Below are 17499 nucleotides of genomic sequence, written 5' to 3' on the forward strand. Positions count from 1 at the left end.
GAGTCTATTATCCCATCATATAACAATTAAGATATATAACAATTGACTGAAAAGGTTGATCGAGTAGTTAATGGGCCATGCTCTTTTTTTAATTTTGAATTTAAATCTCAGCACTAACAATTATAAGAATTTATTATTTAAAAAAAAATCATAGAAAATACATTTTTAATTAAAACCATTAAAAATAATAATATATATATTGATTGATGTACAAACTATCTATAAAATATATCTTGTCATTTAATAAAAACACATAATTAATCACGACCTTGGATCCCTGCAGCTAGCCTCTGCCTTGTTTAATTTAAATTTATAGTGTATTAAAAATCTGTATCGTGCCTCGGCTCCGACTCGTCCAATCTATTTAATTGGGAAGCAAACACATCGTAATATCCTGAAATCATGCTAGAATAGGACCACATTAACCATCAATCGATCTCTATGAATATTGTAAGGTTTCTAGCGTCGTGGAATATATTGCGCCGAGAGTTCTAGCATGCACTCGCCATATGGCATGGAAATCTGGTCTTAGAATCTGATTAGGCTGTGAGGAATGACGACAATTGGGTGACTTCATTTTGCTTGTGGTTTCGCGTCTGATACTGTCAAATGGCTTCCCGTGATGCAATATCCTAATCCAGAGCTTGAACGTGCAAGTTGTCATTAGTGCAAAATTATTAAAAAACTTTAAAACGCGTGGGTTTTTCCCTGTAGTAGCAGTTTTTTTTTTTTTTCTTTTGTTTCTTATGTTTTTTACATGTAATGTATCACTGTGCATACAGTGCACAGTGAAACACTTGACTTTTTCTTTTTTGTTTTTGTTTTTTCATCTATGGGTTTTTTTTCTGTGTTTTTTTTCTTTAATGAATTTTTTTGTTTAATTTAGTTTGTTAATATGAATTTTTTTTTATTTAGTTATCATATTTTTATTACACGGATCTCTGGTTTGACGAGTTAACCTGAATTTTTTTTTGTTTTTTTCCTTTTTAATCAATTTTTTTCGTTTCACCCGTCGATTTTTTTTTCTATTTAGTTATTAAACTTTCATGACGCGAATCTCAGGTTTGACAGGTTAACCTGATTTGACAGGTTAACTCAGTTGATTCAGATTTTTTTTCTTTTTCCTCATTAGTAACAGGCTTATGTCTTTTGTTTTTTTTTTGTTTTTTATTATTTTTAATTAATTTTTTTCGTTTAGTTTAGGTTGTTAATGTTTAATTTTTTTCTATTTAGTTATCAGACTTTCATGACACGGATCCCGGGTTTGACAGGTAACCTGGTTTGACGGGTTAGCCCGGTTAATTTTGGGTTAACCCGTCAATTTTTTTTTCTATTTAGTTATCAAACTTTCACGACGCGAATCCAAGGTTTGACGGGTTAACCCAGTTAATTCAGATTTTTTTTCTTTTTCTTCATTAGTTTTTTTCTTTCTATTGGTTTTTTCCTTTTTAATTAATTTATTTAATTATCATACTTTTATGACATGACTTTGCAACCAGATCCACATCCAAGGCTATTAGGTCTGGTATTAGAGCGAGACCTAAACCTACTGGGTCATGCAAGTTTAATATTATTATTATTATTATTATAAATATTACTTTTAGGTCAGACATTATAACCAAACCCAAGATTCTTGGATATAGCTTTACAGAAAGACCTAACACTTTTAGATCTTAGTTTTTTTTTTGTATTTTTTATATAAAAAATTAACCCGCGGCATCGCGCGGGTTATGTGACTAATCTTGACCAAATGACATGGCTCAAGTCGAGATAGACAAAAGGACAACATCATGACCTAAGAATAAAGAATTATTAGAATTACTTTTAGAATTCACCCCGTTTAAGTTATATAAATCCGAGAGTTATTGAGAGTTATTGAAGTTTTATATAGTTATTAATTTTAAAATTTATAAAATTAATTAAAATACATACAAGCTGGTCCAAACATATACATTAATAAAAAAAAACAAATTACTTCCTATTGATTCGGACAAAGGTTTCAAGGGGCCATGTGCGGTGGACGGAGCATAAAAAACTAAGATTGATGTTGATTTAGAATAATTATCTGAATTGCTTGACCGGATAGCTGCTGGGCATGGACTATCAGAGCTATGGCTTGCCCTAGACGGGATAGTTGTTGTTCGGTCACGACTGCGGGGTAAAACAGGTGCTAAACTGGGTAGCTAGACAGCTTGTTAATCCCATTAATGGCCCAACCAAATAGAAATTCTCTTGTAGGCCAACTGGGTAGAAAAGGAAACGAGAGAAGAGAAGTTAGCATGCCAAGCAATGTTTAATCACATTTAATATTGTTAGTTCCTTCACGGTTTTACACTAGTACAGTGCGATGTTGTGATATATTATTTTTTAGAGTCGTTTTGTTTTTTTTTTTTTTATTTCAGAGTAATTTTAAGAAAATTTAATTTTTTTATATATTTTTAGATTATTTTAGTCTAAAAATATTAAAAATAAATTTTAAAAAATAAAAAATATTATTTTAATGTATTTTAAAATTAAAATTATTTTTACTTGAAAATAGATAAGAAAAGGAGAGAAGAGAAGTTAGCATGCCAAGCAATGTTTAATCACATTTAATATTGTTAGGCCTTCTTGGTTTTATAGAGTACTAGTACAGTGCGATGTTGTGATACATTATCTCTCAGAGTTATTTTGTTTTGTTCTTTTTTGTTTCAGAGTAATTTTAAGAAAATTTGATTTTTTTTATATATTTTTAGATTATTTTTAATCTAAAAGTATTAAAAATAAATTTAAAAAAATAAAAAAAATATTATTTCAATGTATTTTCAAGTAAAAAAAAAAAAAAAGAAACGTTAGGATGCCAAGCAATGTTTAATCACATTTAATATTGTTAGGCCTTCTAGGTTTTACAGAATACTAGTACAATGCGATGCTGTGATACATTATCTCTCAGAGTCATTTTGTTTTTTTTTTTTTCAAAGTAATTTTAAGAAAATTTGATTTTTTTATATATTTTTAGATTATTTTAATCTAAAAATATTAAAAATAAATTTAAAAATATTAAAAAAATAAAAAATATTTTGAAAAACAACCGTTATCATAGGTTTTTTTGTTGGTAAGCATATATTAAAAAAAAATTTTTAAAAATAAAAAAATATTATATCAATATATTTTTAAATAAAAAATACTTTGAAAAACAACTATCATACAAACAAATAAATATACCCTTTAACAATTTGTTTTTTTTTTATATAAGTATTTTTATTTCGGTTCAATTTTAAATAAAAAGGAAATAGTCAAAGTCCAAAGACAAACCAGTCTTATACAAAAAAAAAAAAAATATACAGTCCATCCTAAGTTTCAGGGTGGCCTAACTTGGCAGTTCAATGGATCTGGGTTTGGAAATTTTCACTTGGACTGGATTGAGCTAGTTGCCCATGCAGAAGTTTTCAACATCTAGGCTCAATGCACATGCGCGCGCGCATTCACACAGCTGCACTTTGAACAAATTCTTACACGTACATATTGACAGAAGTAGTAGTCGCCATGAATGTGAAATCTGCTCTCCTACAAAATTTTGGGCAAACCTTTATCACGTACACAAAACGTTGGCCCAGTTGAGCAGAGTTCTTATCATCAACTTCATCTACTGTTGGTCCTAAAAGCAAAATACTTGATTTACTTTCCAGAGTGAAGTGCAGCTCCCCAGAAGAAAAATCCATCAGCAGTTACTGATATGAGGTGAACCTTGACCTATCTCGCAGGCATCATCTCTCATTTCTTCCTCATTTTTGTCCTTGGACAATGCCGCTAAACCATCTACAAACTCATTGGAGGCATCCTCTCCATTCATAAAACTCCATCCTGGAATGAACTTTTCAACTTGTTGGATAACACTGCCATTATTGTAAGAGGTTTCCGAACTCATATTCAGCACATGTTTTCCACTGTCTTTAGAGGAGACCGTGTAAGGCCATGCAAGGTTACTCTTGTTCATTTCTCCCAAACAAGTAGCCAAAGCACCTTTATTGTCAATATTGTTAGCTTCTTGAGAAAAGACTTTTATAGAAATGCTTGGATCTCCAGCCATGTAATCATTACTTTTCATGTCTAGTGAGGAATCATGGCCAACTGCACACATTTGTACTCCCAGCATTTGTTGGTGAACTTGACTGTGAAATGAAGGCATTCAGTTCTCCTCCATCAACTTCCATGCTAACATTACTGTCTGGGAGCATCTTTGAATTCTTCTTATTCTATCTTGATTGGCAGTGACGATGGGATTTTATTGTTCTTCTTCTTTGTTTTCTACCTTGTTTAGGACAACTTCCTCAAAAATGTGTGCTCTGGCTTCAGGTTGAACCTTGCATGGTTCTGATTTTCTAGCTTGAGCTTGGAGTTGAGGCTTGTCAAGTGAAGGTGGAGCATCAACTGAAGCAGCTAATTTCTTTGGTCTTCCTCTCTTTGATGCTTTTCTAGATACAGCACTTTCAGCAACATGAGCAATGGGATCTTCCACTGCTTGCTTCACAGGTGGAATTTCTGCTTGAAGCTTCATTATACGGCTCTTGTAATCAGTTATTTCTGATTGCAACAGACCAATTACAGACCAAAGCTGAACATTCTCTGTTGACTTCATCCTCACACAAAACCAACAACGTAAACCAAAAATTCACTTTATATTGACTGACAACCATAACATAATAAGATCACAGTAAACAATAACAGAAGAGTTAAAGAAAGTACGTGCATCCCATAGTTGTTGGTGCTTTTGAGAAAGTTTTTCTGGTGTCCTAATGATGCCTCTTTGAAAAGATTCTAGAAGGGATGTTGCGGAACCAGGCATATTTGGAGGTTGTGAACGGACATAGCCACATAATCCTGGAACAGTATAGGTGCAAGGAGAGCATAATTGCCACCAAGATGAGGTATCCCAAGGCCCTGCTAACAAGAAAAGCTTCAGGTCATAATAATGCCCAGAAGAAAAGGCACTTGAGAGTTCCCTGCTGCATCATTATACTAATATTAATCCTGCCAACTGAGTACACATTTTATCCATAGAGGCGACAATTAAAGTAGTTCAAGACACACACACACACACACAAATTCTATTTTTCAGTACATAGCATCCTGATTTACATAAGTAGCCTACATTACCTGGAAAGAATGGATATGGGCAGACAAATTGGTAGCCCAGGTTGGAAACCTGAGGATGGTTTTTCAAAGAAGTTCCACCTCCACCCACCACAGCAAAATGCCAGCTACCATCAATTGTTCCAATGGGAGTGAATGGTCGAGGAACACCAGGTGCATTCACTCCTGGTACCTGGTAACCATAGAGATGGGGTAGACAAAAGGGTATGGTTGATTGTGACAGTAGATGGCTCTGCTGGACATGATGGTGAAGCAATTGCAGGTTCAGCAATTGTTCCCACTGGCTCATGGCAACAGGTAGTGGTGATTGTGCCAGTACATGTCGCTTTGAACTTGAGGAAGGCTGTTCCACAATATTTCGAGGAATTGAATGGTATTGCCGATCCCAAAAAGTTGCAGGGTCGCAGAATGGACTATCATCCCTGCTAGCCATTGCCAAATTGGATTGGTTTTGTTGACTGCTCTGCTCATCATCAGATATACATATTACACAGTCGAAGCTAGTTTCAAGATTAATCAACAAAAAAGAAATAAATAAAAAAGAAATAACAAGATTTTTATTTCTTGTTTTTTCATCTATAGAATCATTTCTCGTATAAAGAACTAACATTTCGTATAACAAAAATAAGGAAACCTTTGCGCTGCATGTTATTATTAATTGAAAAAAAAATTTACACAATACAGAGAAAAAAGTAGAAAAGAAAACCCTTACGATGGCTATATTTCTCAAAAATAATGATTTAATACTAATTAAAGATATATGAATCTATATAATGACAATTTGAGCCATTAAGCCTAATATTTAGTAGTTATTTAACTTGTTTATTGTTATGGATTATAATTTTTTAAAAAAACAAACATCAGGTATTTAAGTTATTTCAATGTATTTTTTATATAAAAAAATTAAAATATAAATTAAAAAGCCTATACAGATATGTAATTAAATAAATAAATAATTATCTATGTAAATAAACAGAAACAAATAATTGACAATAACTAAAAGAAAAATTAATAAACAAATGTGAATCAAGGTATTCAATCACACAGTAGAATAAGATATTTATTTGGTTATATTTACTGAACTTATTTATTTAAATTAATAAAAAATAATAGAAATAGAAACAGAAATGAAACTAATTGATAAACTCACACCCTAAAAAATATATTATATAAAGCTAAATATATTATAAATATTATTTAAAAATAAATATTTTTTATTTTGAGAAGTAAAGTTCATTTATATAAAACCAAAAAAATAAAAACTTTTAATGAAATCCACGCCTATATTTCATGTTAACTAATGATACTTGAAGGATTCCATAGAAGATTGATGCTCATTGAGTGCTGTGAAATGTAACTTTTGTCACCTGAGATGTGTTAGGTATTTTAATGAAATAGCCAATTCCAATTTAAAATTAAATATTTAATCAATATAGTATCTTTTATATATATATATATATATATATATACACACCTATTTTTCTAATTGATTTTTTTCATATCACCTATTTCTTATTTTCTTTTGTTTATTTTTGAAGAAAAAAATCAGAAAGGAAGAAACAACTGAGGAGGGACTAAAAACGTATGATTCTCAAAACTAAGAGGACTAATTAATTTAATGATAGTAGGTTATAATCGATTGATCGTTGACGCCCGATGCCACCAAAAATAAAGAGAGCATTCAACGACCACGATTTTGGACACAACCGAGATCCGGATACGATGCTCCTCCTCTTCTTCTTTTACTTTTTTTTTTTATAATGATAGATCGTTTTTAGACAAACTTGATCATCAAAAATAAAAAATCAGGGTTTTGGTTGAATTTTACGAATAATTTTTCAAAGATTATATATAAATGAAAATTTATATATGAAATCAAGATAATTTAATTTTTTTAAAAAAAAATTGTGATCATATTAGAAAACCTTTGCTTTATTCTTTTGAAAATGGGAGAAACTATAAAACGAAACGAAGAGAAGAGAGTAAATAGTTCAGAAAGATTGAAAGAGAAATAAAACATTTTCTAATATAAAAATAATATTAAGTTAAATAGAACCCAACAATATTCAAATAACAAATCGTATAATTTTTAATACTAAAAAAAACAATTTATAATTTACTGTAGAAATTCGGAAATGAATGGTAACATGGAAAGCAAACTTAACGCAGATAAGATGAATTTTGATGCTTTCCACGTTTCCCGATGCAATTAGTTTTTGCTAAATTCAACGTTTGACGTCATCAGTACAGTGCAGAACATACATCTCAATTCTCATGTTCCTGTACGAAGGCGTCTTCTTCTTCATCTTCTTCTTCTATTGCACAACAAGTTTAAACGTAGAGTAGATTTCAACAACGCATCTCTCTCTCTCTCTCTTCTCTTTTTCCCTTTCAAGAAACGAAACGATGCAGCAATCCAATCTACGCGTTGCAAGAATTGCAGCCCATATTAATCCTCCAAATCTCCAGGTTTCTCTATCTTTTTTATTTAGTTATTTGTTTGCTTGCTTTCTTTGTTTCTTTTAATTAATTGAATCAAGGGAAATGATAAAAACTGTTTTTTTAACAAAGATGGTGGAGGAGGATTTGGGTCTGGAGCGGGTGAATTGCCGAGCCAAAGGAGCATCATCTGGGTTCAAGGTTGCTATACTGGGAGCTGCAGGAGGCATAGGGCAGCCACTGGCTATGTTAATGAAGATGAACCCATTGGTTTCTCTTCTTCACTTGTATGATGTCGTCAATGCTCCTGGTGTCACTGCTGATATTAGTCACATGGACACTTCTGCTGTGGTAATTACTTCTTTCTTTTTCTCTTTTCTTTTCTTTTTTTATTTTTATTTTTGCGGTTCAATTTTTTTCTCATGATGTTTTATTTTATTTCCCTTTTGGTTTAATATCTGTTTTTATAGTAATTCGGAATCTGGGTTTGGTTGGCTATGTTGTGATGTGTTTTGGGGCGTTTGGGGTTTCAAAATCTGGAGCTATTTATCTGATTTGATGATTGGATGAAGGGTTTTTTTTAGATTAGTGATTGCTCAAATCCTTTGAGACTTGGTTCGTCCTTAACTTTTCGTGGTTGACAGCTTGAAACTTCAAATAAGTAAGCAGTTTCCTGAATTTGTGCAAAAGAACTTAAGCTATTTTGTGATTTGTAGGTTCGTGGGTTCTTGGGGCAGCAGCAATTAGAGGATGCTCTAATAGGGATGGATCTTGTAATCATTCCCGCTGGTGTTCCTAGAAAACCAGGAATGACGAGGGATGATCTCTTCAACATCAATGCTGGAATTGTTAAGACTCTTTGTGAAGCAATTGCTAAATGCTGCCCAAAAGCTATTGTCAACATAATTAGCAATCCTGTTAATTCCACAGTTCCAATTGCAGCTGAAGTCTTCAAGAAAGCTGGTGTCTTTGATCCGAAACGAGTTTTGGGAGTCACGATGCTTGATGTTGTCAGAGCCAATACTTTTGTGGTAATAACTACGAACCACTGTTGACTCATTTGGGATAATCTTTGCTTCATTTTACTGCTGATATATCAATGAGTTGCTAATGGCTGGCTATCTGCTGTTAAATGACCAAATTGCTTGCATCTTTTCCACTCCTTTATAACTTTATTATATGCTTTGAAGTCAATTATGATGGATCAATGCATTGGTTGTGACAATGTACAGGTGAAGGATATGATCTTCTTGTTGGAAGTTTGAGTCTTTGTTAATTGTTGGAATCTGTTTCCCTCATTTTCATTCATGATAGAAAGAAAAATCTAATGCATCCCATACTTGTTACTGACTGAAACGATATTCAGTAAAGCTGTTGTGAGGTGGCTTCTTTTGCAATAAATTGAGCCTGGAAATTATTTTCTATGAGGAAGATATTGCTAGTTTTATGAATTTTCGAGACAAGCAATGTGATTCAATAATCGATGTTACATAAACTATGATGCCAGTATTTATACTGTTAATTGCTTATGTTGCTTTTAATCTACCATGGCATAGAGAATTTAAAATAGCGTAGCTCAGTGCTCCATGTTTTATACAATTGTTTGCTTCTTGTAACTTCTTGTTCTATTTTAGTGTTTTTACTATCATTCACTTCCATTCTGGAATAATGTATGTGTTATTTTCGTAATTCTGTTTACACCACAGGCAGAAATTATGGGTCTTGATCCTAGGGAGGTTGATGTTCCAGTTGTCGGGGGTCATGCTGGGGTTACTATATTACCTCTTCTATCACAGGTTTAACTTCATTTAAACTTGGGAACTGTATGTATGTTGTATTGTAGCTCTTGTATCACTTATTCTGTCCTTTGTTCTCCGTTGTGTAGGTAAAACCTTTGTGCTCATTCACACAGAAAGAAATAGACTACTTGACAGATCGTATTCAAAATGGCGGAACAGAAGTTGTTGAGGTAAGAGATACTTGTGCCATGTTTTTTCATGTTATTTTCGAACAAAAACAACTGTTGTTTTGGAGGGGCTAATAGGGATCATGTTAAACTTCATACTTGCGGTATCATGTAGCCTCAACTGATGGCCATTGGAGTCTTGCTTAAGTTGATGTCAATCTTTTTGGTTCTCTTAATAAATGCTTTCTGATGGTTCATATGCTTAATTTGTTGCACGGGGATCATTGTAGTAAAGATATGACTGGCAATTCAATGCTGCAAAGCCTATCCAGAATTGCATGTTTAGAACACATCCAAAGATTGCTATTAATAACAAACGATACATGATAAATCTTTTTGTAACATCTAGGGACACAAGGCTTTAAAATTTTAATACTTGTTATTTGCATGATGTTGCTTATAGAAGATATCATAAATCTACCTTTTCAAACCTTGGGATGCAGATTTCAAACTTTTTACACAAGTTCTATGCATGACGTTTCATTGTTTTTGTTATTCTCTGTCTTGTAAGAAAGAGTCCCTGAATGTCACCACTACATATAAATAATGTATCCCGAAAGAATGATGTCAAGTTATGGTTTTTGTCTTACTAAGATCAGAATAATTATCTTCCATGTCAACTTTGTTTCCTTTTAAAAAAATCAAATACATTGGAATCATATATGTAGACTGATTGAAAGAAAAAACAAAGAAAGAGAGAAAAACAGAGTTGTGCAAGTTTTTGTAACAACTGTTACAAATGGCAGAAGACCAAGCTGCTTTGGCTGATATAGTGCGTGGGAGTAAGTATGCAGGAGGGACATAATGAAAATTTCTTACCTCGAGAAAACAATTTCTCCTTGGAAGGAATGTGTTACTTTAGTAGATAGCTTCCTGAACCCTTAAGGACTTTACAATGCCTGTATGATTCCTGGATCTCTGTTCTGCTGCTGTTATAATTTTCTGATTTTTGGCCGAGTTCATAGTAAAACTTTAGTTCAGCTTTTTGAAGAAGGAATTGTCCCCTTTATTGTAGTACCCGACTGCCACTGCATTAGCTGTAGAAATTATTGACAAGGATTTGATATCAATTGCCAAGTTGTTGCAGCTGTTGGCTTGAATTATACATATTGATTATTTTGCTGACATCTCCCTATAGATTTAGTGCCATTCTATTGCCATGGTGTTGTGTTCTTCAATTATGTTTGAGTCAGCATTTGGATGCATTTTGCAGGCAAAGGCTGGAGCTGGTTCTGCGACACTATCAATGGTTGGTTACATTTACTTTTACAATTTTTTTTTAATCCTTACTATTCTACTTGTCAATTTGAACTGGTCGAAGTAATGTGACTAAAGATATAAAACAATATTTGCAGGCATATGCTGCTGTTAAATTTGCAGATGCTTGCCTCCGGGCCTTGAGAGGAGACGCTGCTGTTGTCCATTGTGCATATGTAGCTTCTGCGGTGTGCTTCCAGTGTCCTTTTTTAGTGAACCATCTTTTAAATCATTTGTTTTTCTACATTTGAGCATTTAGTGAGTCTAGGGGGCTTGTATGAAACTCACATGCTACATTTTATAGGTGACCGAACTGCCTTTCTTCGCATCCAAGGTACGGCTCGGCCGTAACGGAGTAGAGGAGATTTACCCACTTGGACCCCTCAATGATTATGAAAGGTCTGTAACTATTTGCTTTATACTCTCTTGATGAAAAACCTGGTTAAATTCAATACAAATTTAAGAGAACAGAATCATATCTGTTTATCAACAGGGCTGGTTTGGAGAAAGCAAAGAAAGAGCTAGCAGGAAGCATTCAGAAGGGGGTTTCCTTTGTAAAGAAATGAGTTATGCCATTGATATATTTCGGTGATGGTTTTCTGCCATTTGTGGTTCTTTTTAGTACCGGGTGTCCTCAAGATACTTGTTCCTCGAAATAAGTTTAAATTCTTTGTTTTAGCTGAGAGTAAGAGAGCTCGAATCTTATAATAAAAATGAGGTTTCGTGCACAGGGCTCTGGTGAGATTCATGTAATGAATAGATAGAAAAATAATAATAATTATAACCTCTGAACTATTCCAGAGAATACTTGCTAGTGCAAAGGTTTGATTTCTTTTTCAAGGACATAATTCTAAAGATGCTAAACGCAGCCCAGCTTAGCCCACTTCATGATCCGATCCAAGAACCTAATTGTTTTTCTATTTAAAAATAATTTTAAAAAAATTTAAATTTTTTTATTTTTTTATTTTAAATTAATTTTTTTTAGTATTTTTATATTTTTTAACATATTAATATTAAAAAATTTAAAATATATATTTTGATATATTTTTAAATAAAAAAATATTTTGGATAATGGGTTAATAGGTTGGCTTACTTCAATAAAAATTGATTTTTTTAGTTTTTTTAAGTTAAATGTTGTCTTAGTAATTTTTAAAAAGGCATAAGATTTTAATTGGGTTGATGATTTATATTAGCTTGATTGGATTAATTTTTATTTTTATCTTAAGATGGATTAAGTTTTGGATTGATCCGGTTTATTCTTAAAAAGTGTCTAGATTGTGTTTGTTTTTGCAATTTAATTATATTTTTAAAATAAATTGAATTTTTTTAATATTTTTAAATTATTTTTATGTATTGATGTTAAAAATAAAATCTAAAAAAATAAAAAATATATTACTTAATACACTTTTAAATAAATAAAAGATGAAGAGTCAGGCTATTAGTAGTGACTGTCTGAGTGAGTGCAGAAATAATTGAAGGGACAAACATAGAAATAGGAGAAGTGATACACAAAGACAGAACTGAACAGGATAGTCTGTCAGATGTGCCAAAAAGCGTGCTGCATTGAAAAACCTCTTGGATGCTGTCACGATGTCAGTTCCTCTTCGTGGCATCCAGCTAGATAGCTTCCGAGATTCATTCTTCGCCGGTCACCTGAACTGTTTCTTCCTTCCTCCCACTGGCTTTGTGAATCGGGCCTGAATGATTGGTTCTGCTCGGAAACATTGGTAGTCTTTGTTTTTGTTCAACTTGCAGAAAAACTTTCGTTTGCTCAGTCACATTGCTTGATAGGAGCTACAATAATTTGTTTTTAAATTATAAACTTGTTTTTTATCTATTTTTCTTATAAATATTCTTCCCATAATAATTTTAATCAGACATATCTAAAAATATTTTTTTTAAATTTATTTTTTAAAATCACTACCGTTGAAATACCAAATAGATACCAAACATCTCTAAATCCTTGGAGATCTTATTGTCTGAGATTGTCTTTACCAGCTTTATCCAGAAGAGTAATGTTAATCTTATATGTTAAGAGTTAATTATAACTTAGTCCTTTAGTTTATTAAAAAAAAATTAATCAATTCTCGTGGTATAAAAAATCATTAAACAGTTATTTGACATCATGGTTAATCGATTAGTATTTAATTTTTAAAAATGTCATTGAGAAAAAGAAATAAAGAAAAGGAATGGACGAAATAATTAAGTTATAGATGGATTTCAAATCATAGTAGGGATCTCATATTAAGCCGAACTCTGCTTCACCTGCATCTCTATCCAAATCTATTACTTGTCTCTTACTTCGGTTCGATTCCGTCGAGTCGAGTAGAGGATTTTTTTTACTTAGAAGGTACTCGACCTGATCCGAATTCTTTATTGTCTTAGATCAATTTTTTTATAAAAATAAACTTAATATTAAAAAAAAATTATATCCCTATACATGAATCATAAAAGTATAAAATAAATCAACTCTAAACCCATACATAAAACCAATACAAAAAATTCAATGAATCATAACATGAAAATTCATGTATATTTGACTTTTTTAAAAAGTATTTTTAAATTAACTCGGGTCAACTCATTCGACTACCCGATCCTTGAACTAAATTGACCCTGGATCGGCTTTAATAACTAGTACTTGAAGTATTGCAATTTTAATGTTTTTTAAAATTATGTTTGGATTGAAATGGTGTTTTTTTTTTGTTTTTTTTTTTTTTGTAAGATTCTTACTTTTGATATTAGGTGCAAACGAGTATTAATTTAATATTTCTATAGATGAGTAATAAAAAATATATTTTAATTACATTATCAAACACAAACGAAAGTTTTACTTTTACTTTCAACTCATCATGTTCACAGGCAAAAACACTACAGAATCAAGCAAGCAAAGGTTAAATGGGTTGAGCAATGATGAAGAGGGAGAGAGCCTGTGAAACATTTCATAATTAAAGAAGCTGCTGCTGCTGCATTCTTTTCTTATCCTTCCATTTCCCAGGCCAGGCCTGCCTTTCTCTCGAGGCTCCACAAGCTCTGTGTTTGTTTCTTCATGTTCTTGACATAATTCCTTCACTATGAAATCTTACAGATACAGTCCAATATCCAACGGCTTATATGCAAGACAAGACTATATTTTTTTAATATATATATGCATGTATGTATATGTATATGCATGTATGTATATGTATATGTATAAGATCAAATGAAAGTATGTGTTACCATATGAATAACAAAATTAATATCACTAACTACTTAACTCTTACATTTTCGGTATTTTGCTGTCGTTTTATTATCTTATGTAGGGTTCCAATAAAACAACATGAAGGGGCCATTATGACACCCAAAGTAAACACTTCTTTGGAGACCATGAGGCATTGAACGACTTCAAGAGAAGCTAATTGAAAAATAATGAAATTAGCATGAAAAAATTTCTCAGCCTAACTTCTTGTTTGGTGAGTGTTTAAAATCAGACTGTGTGAAAGTTGTCTTAACATGACCCAGTTGCCTTGATCGATCAAAAAACAACATGGTTGACCTATGAAAAAAGATGAAATTGACAAGAAAAAAACCTCTTGATTCTTCTCTTTACTTAGCACGGGTTTAAAATTAAATCATGTAGGAGTTGTCTTGATATGATCCAGTTGACTTAGTCGGTCCAAAAGCAACTCGAATAATTATTAAAAAAATTAAGAATAAAATTAAAAAAAATGTAATAAAAAAAATAAGAAGTGGATGGAAAATATGATGGGCTGAGTCGAAAAAAAAAGAAAAAGGAGGAGCTTCAATGTTTATTTAAACAATGAAGCTCTATTTTTTTTTTTCCGATGTATAAGGTACAACAACTGTTTTATTGGGTGTTAGACAAGCATGAAACACCGCAAATTAAATCAAGCATGTCCTAGTTTTCTACTCTAGTAATCTACCTTTCGGTTATAGTCTATTTTAGAATCTTTTACCAGGACTGACTCACGGAGACTCATGAATGATTGAGTGCATTTTTGTAGTTACATCGTAAAGTGATTTTCAGGATTTTTTTTTTAATTATTATATTTTACATTAATATATTAAAATCATAAAAAAAAATACTAAAACATATTAATTTATTTTTTACTTTTTTCAAAACAAATATATTTCTAAAAACAGAAGCTAGTTATCATCAATTGCCCAGCTAAGGTTTCAATGTAAAACAATTTTCTCACGAGCTCAACGTTTTAACTTATTTCAGAGTTTTTCTTAGCAATTTTATTTCATATTTATTTAATGCTTTATTCATAAATTTATTTAATGCTTCTTTTCTGAGCTTTAATATTTTCTTAATTTTCTATAGTTACTCTCTACTATAAACTCATGTAGTTTATTATGCTTCTGGCTAGAAAACCTTGCTATATATTTGCTCATAGTTCAGCTGCCGTTGGAAGCACGTCTTGCTCGACTGAGAAGTTATTGTCTTTTCTTCCGGTTTACTTTCAATTAATAAAAAAAAAATAAGATTTTATTGGCAACACAACAATAAAATCTGTAAACTTTTTGGTGTGTAAAGGATCATTTTAATTATTATTTTTATGTCATTACCATGATCTTCTTACAAGAAAAGGGCAGCATAAACTATTATGAGTTAACACTCCTTGTCTTGTTCTTTTTTTTTATTATTAACATGGGTGTCCGGGTCAGCTTGCACGTGTCTCGACTAATTTCACATGCCCTAAAATTAACGACCATGTAAATTTCCAGTAACCCTAATTTTCGTGGAACTCGAACTGGTGATTCTAAAGAGCAAATCCATGATACCCCTTGTCTTTTTCCTAAATTATTGACGTAGATAATATATACATATATTATAGAGATACATGGGAGCGGACACAGATGATATAAAAACAAAAATTAAGACGTGGGAGTGGAATTAGGTTAAAGGTTGCTTTAATGGAATATGATTGTTGGCGTCCAAATTAATTATTATTTATGTATGAGATAAAATTGCTTTATCCCCACATTTTTCTTCTCATCACACATGCTCTACTTTATGCCAAAGATTACCAGACAACAAAGGGCCAAAAAGTCCAACTTAGTGCAAAAATTTTGCCGTCTTTTACAGATCCTTTTCTCAGCAGTGCCCTACCACTTTGTTGTATTGAATTTTCAAAAGAGATGAACATGAAAGCCATTGTCATGTCTCCTTTTGCTTTTCCAACATCATCTCAACTGCCCCCCTTCTCCATTGCGTTAATAGTGCTTTAATCAATCACTTTTAAAAGCAAAAAAAAAAAAAAAAAAAAAAAAAAAAAAAAAAAAGATAATTGATTGATCCTTTATGCCAGCGTCCATCCCGCTTTCTAATTCAATTTTGACACTAGTTTACTGTCACAGATCATCGTGAATTGCATTCCACATCTTCATCAAGCTTTTGCAAGAGGAAGCCTCGCAGAATCAAGACCTTCATCTCCAAGGGATGGGAAATGGGCGCCTAAAAGATTGAAGAAAATGACCGGCACCTTCGAATTAAATAAGCTCTTTCTCGTGTTTAGAGGACCCTTCCATGCTTAAGTTAGCATGGATATTAAGGGGATAAAGTCTTGAAGGCGATGCAGTGCATATATTTGCAGAATCTAAAGATTAAAGATTATAAATTTAAGAAGAATATGTACAGTTACAGGAGGAATAAAGCCCAGCAGCCATTGCAACTTGCACCTCATATAAAACGAAGCGTAGATATTTATGTGATCGTTAATTTTAGGACATGTGAGATTAGTTGAGGTATGTATAAGCTGACCCGAATACTCACATTAAAAAAAAAAAAAACAAAGCATCTACCATTCAAAACCTGTCTTAAGGTATTTAAATGAAGATACCAAAGATGATAATTAACTCTTGATATTTTAGGACAGTCGAAAATTAGTGGTCATAGATCTCCAACCTTACCTTGCATGGCTTGTGATGTGTTAGCCAAAGCTATCTCAAGAGTCATTTTAGAGTGTTCCTATAAGCACGAGAGGAAGTACTATTTGCCTCTTTTAATGCTATATAAGTTCTTTAGTATTGTAAAGAGATTGTTTTTAAAATATATTTTATTTAGAAATATATTAAAATAATATTTTTTTAAAAAATTATTTTTAACATCAATACATAAAATGATCTAAAAACATAAAAAAAAATTAATTTGAAACATATTTTTTTTAATTTTTTTTAAAATATATTTTTTTTAAAAAAAAGAAACCCGTGAGAGAGAGCGCGCGTCCACACACACAAATATATATATTTAGAAGCTCAAAGGTCGTATATTGATGTTCCTTCGTCTTTCTTGGGCAAATAAACAAGGGCTAAGTTTTTTCCAAGTAACAATAAGGACTAAAAAAGATACTTAAGGAAAAACAGGGACCAAGCAAGACAAACTGAAGATAAATTGTGTTACATGTGGAAGAATTTACCATGAACTTCAGTAAGTGACTAGATATAAATAAACTTAAGAAGAAGAGAGCCAAAAGAGAAATACAATGAAAACTATTTTTCTGTCTAAGTACAAATATTTTTATTATTTTTAGTGGGTATAGAATTTAATTTTCTTTTTTATTACTTATCTACTTCTTTAAATACCATAAATTTATCTGAATTTGGCAGCCAAATCAATCATGCATGGCTTGATTTCGAAGCTTGGGAGGTTTTGTTTAATTTAGGATTATTATCTAGGAAGTGATTTAAATTATTATTTTTGA

General features: G+C 31.8%; 1 protein-coding gene across 1 annotated transcript; it reads left to right on the forward strand.

Moving 5' to 3' along the window:
* Positions 1 to 7224: 7224 nt before the first annotated feature.
* Positions 7225 to 11600, forward strand: LOC7465546 (malate dehydrogenase, glyoxysomal). The gene is made up of 9 exons (XM_002310838.4): positions 7225 to 7602; positions 7705 to 7923; positions 8289 to 8603; positions 9279 to 9368; positions 9458 to 9541; positions 10752 to 10787; positions 10894 to 10983; positions 11100 to 11194; positions 11289 to 11600. Exons 1-9 carry the CDS (start codon positions 7540 to 7542, stop codon positions 11359 to 11361), a joined length of 1065 nt encoding a protein of 354 aa, XP_002310874.4. The 5' UTR covers positions 7225 to 7539; the 3' UTR covers positions 11362 to 11600.
* The last annotated feature ends 5899 nt before the right edge of the window (positions 11601 to 17499 follow it).

This window comes from Populus trichocarpa, chromosome 7 (assembly GCF_000002775.5).
Source record: "Populus trichocarpa isolate Nisqually-1 chromosome 7, P.trichocarpa_v4.1, whole genome shotgun sequence".
Classification (NCBI taxonomy): Eukaryota; Viridiplantae; Streptophyta; class Magnoliopsida; order Malpighiales; family Salicaceae; genus Populus; species Populus trichocarpa.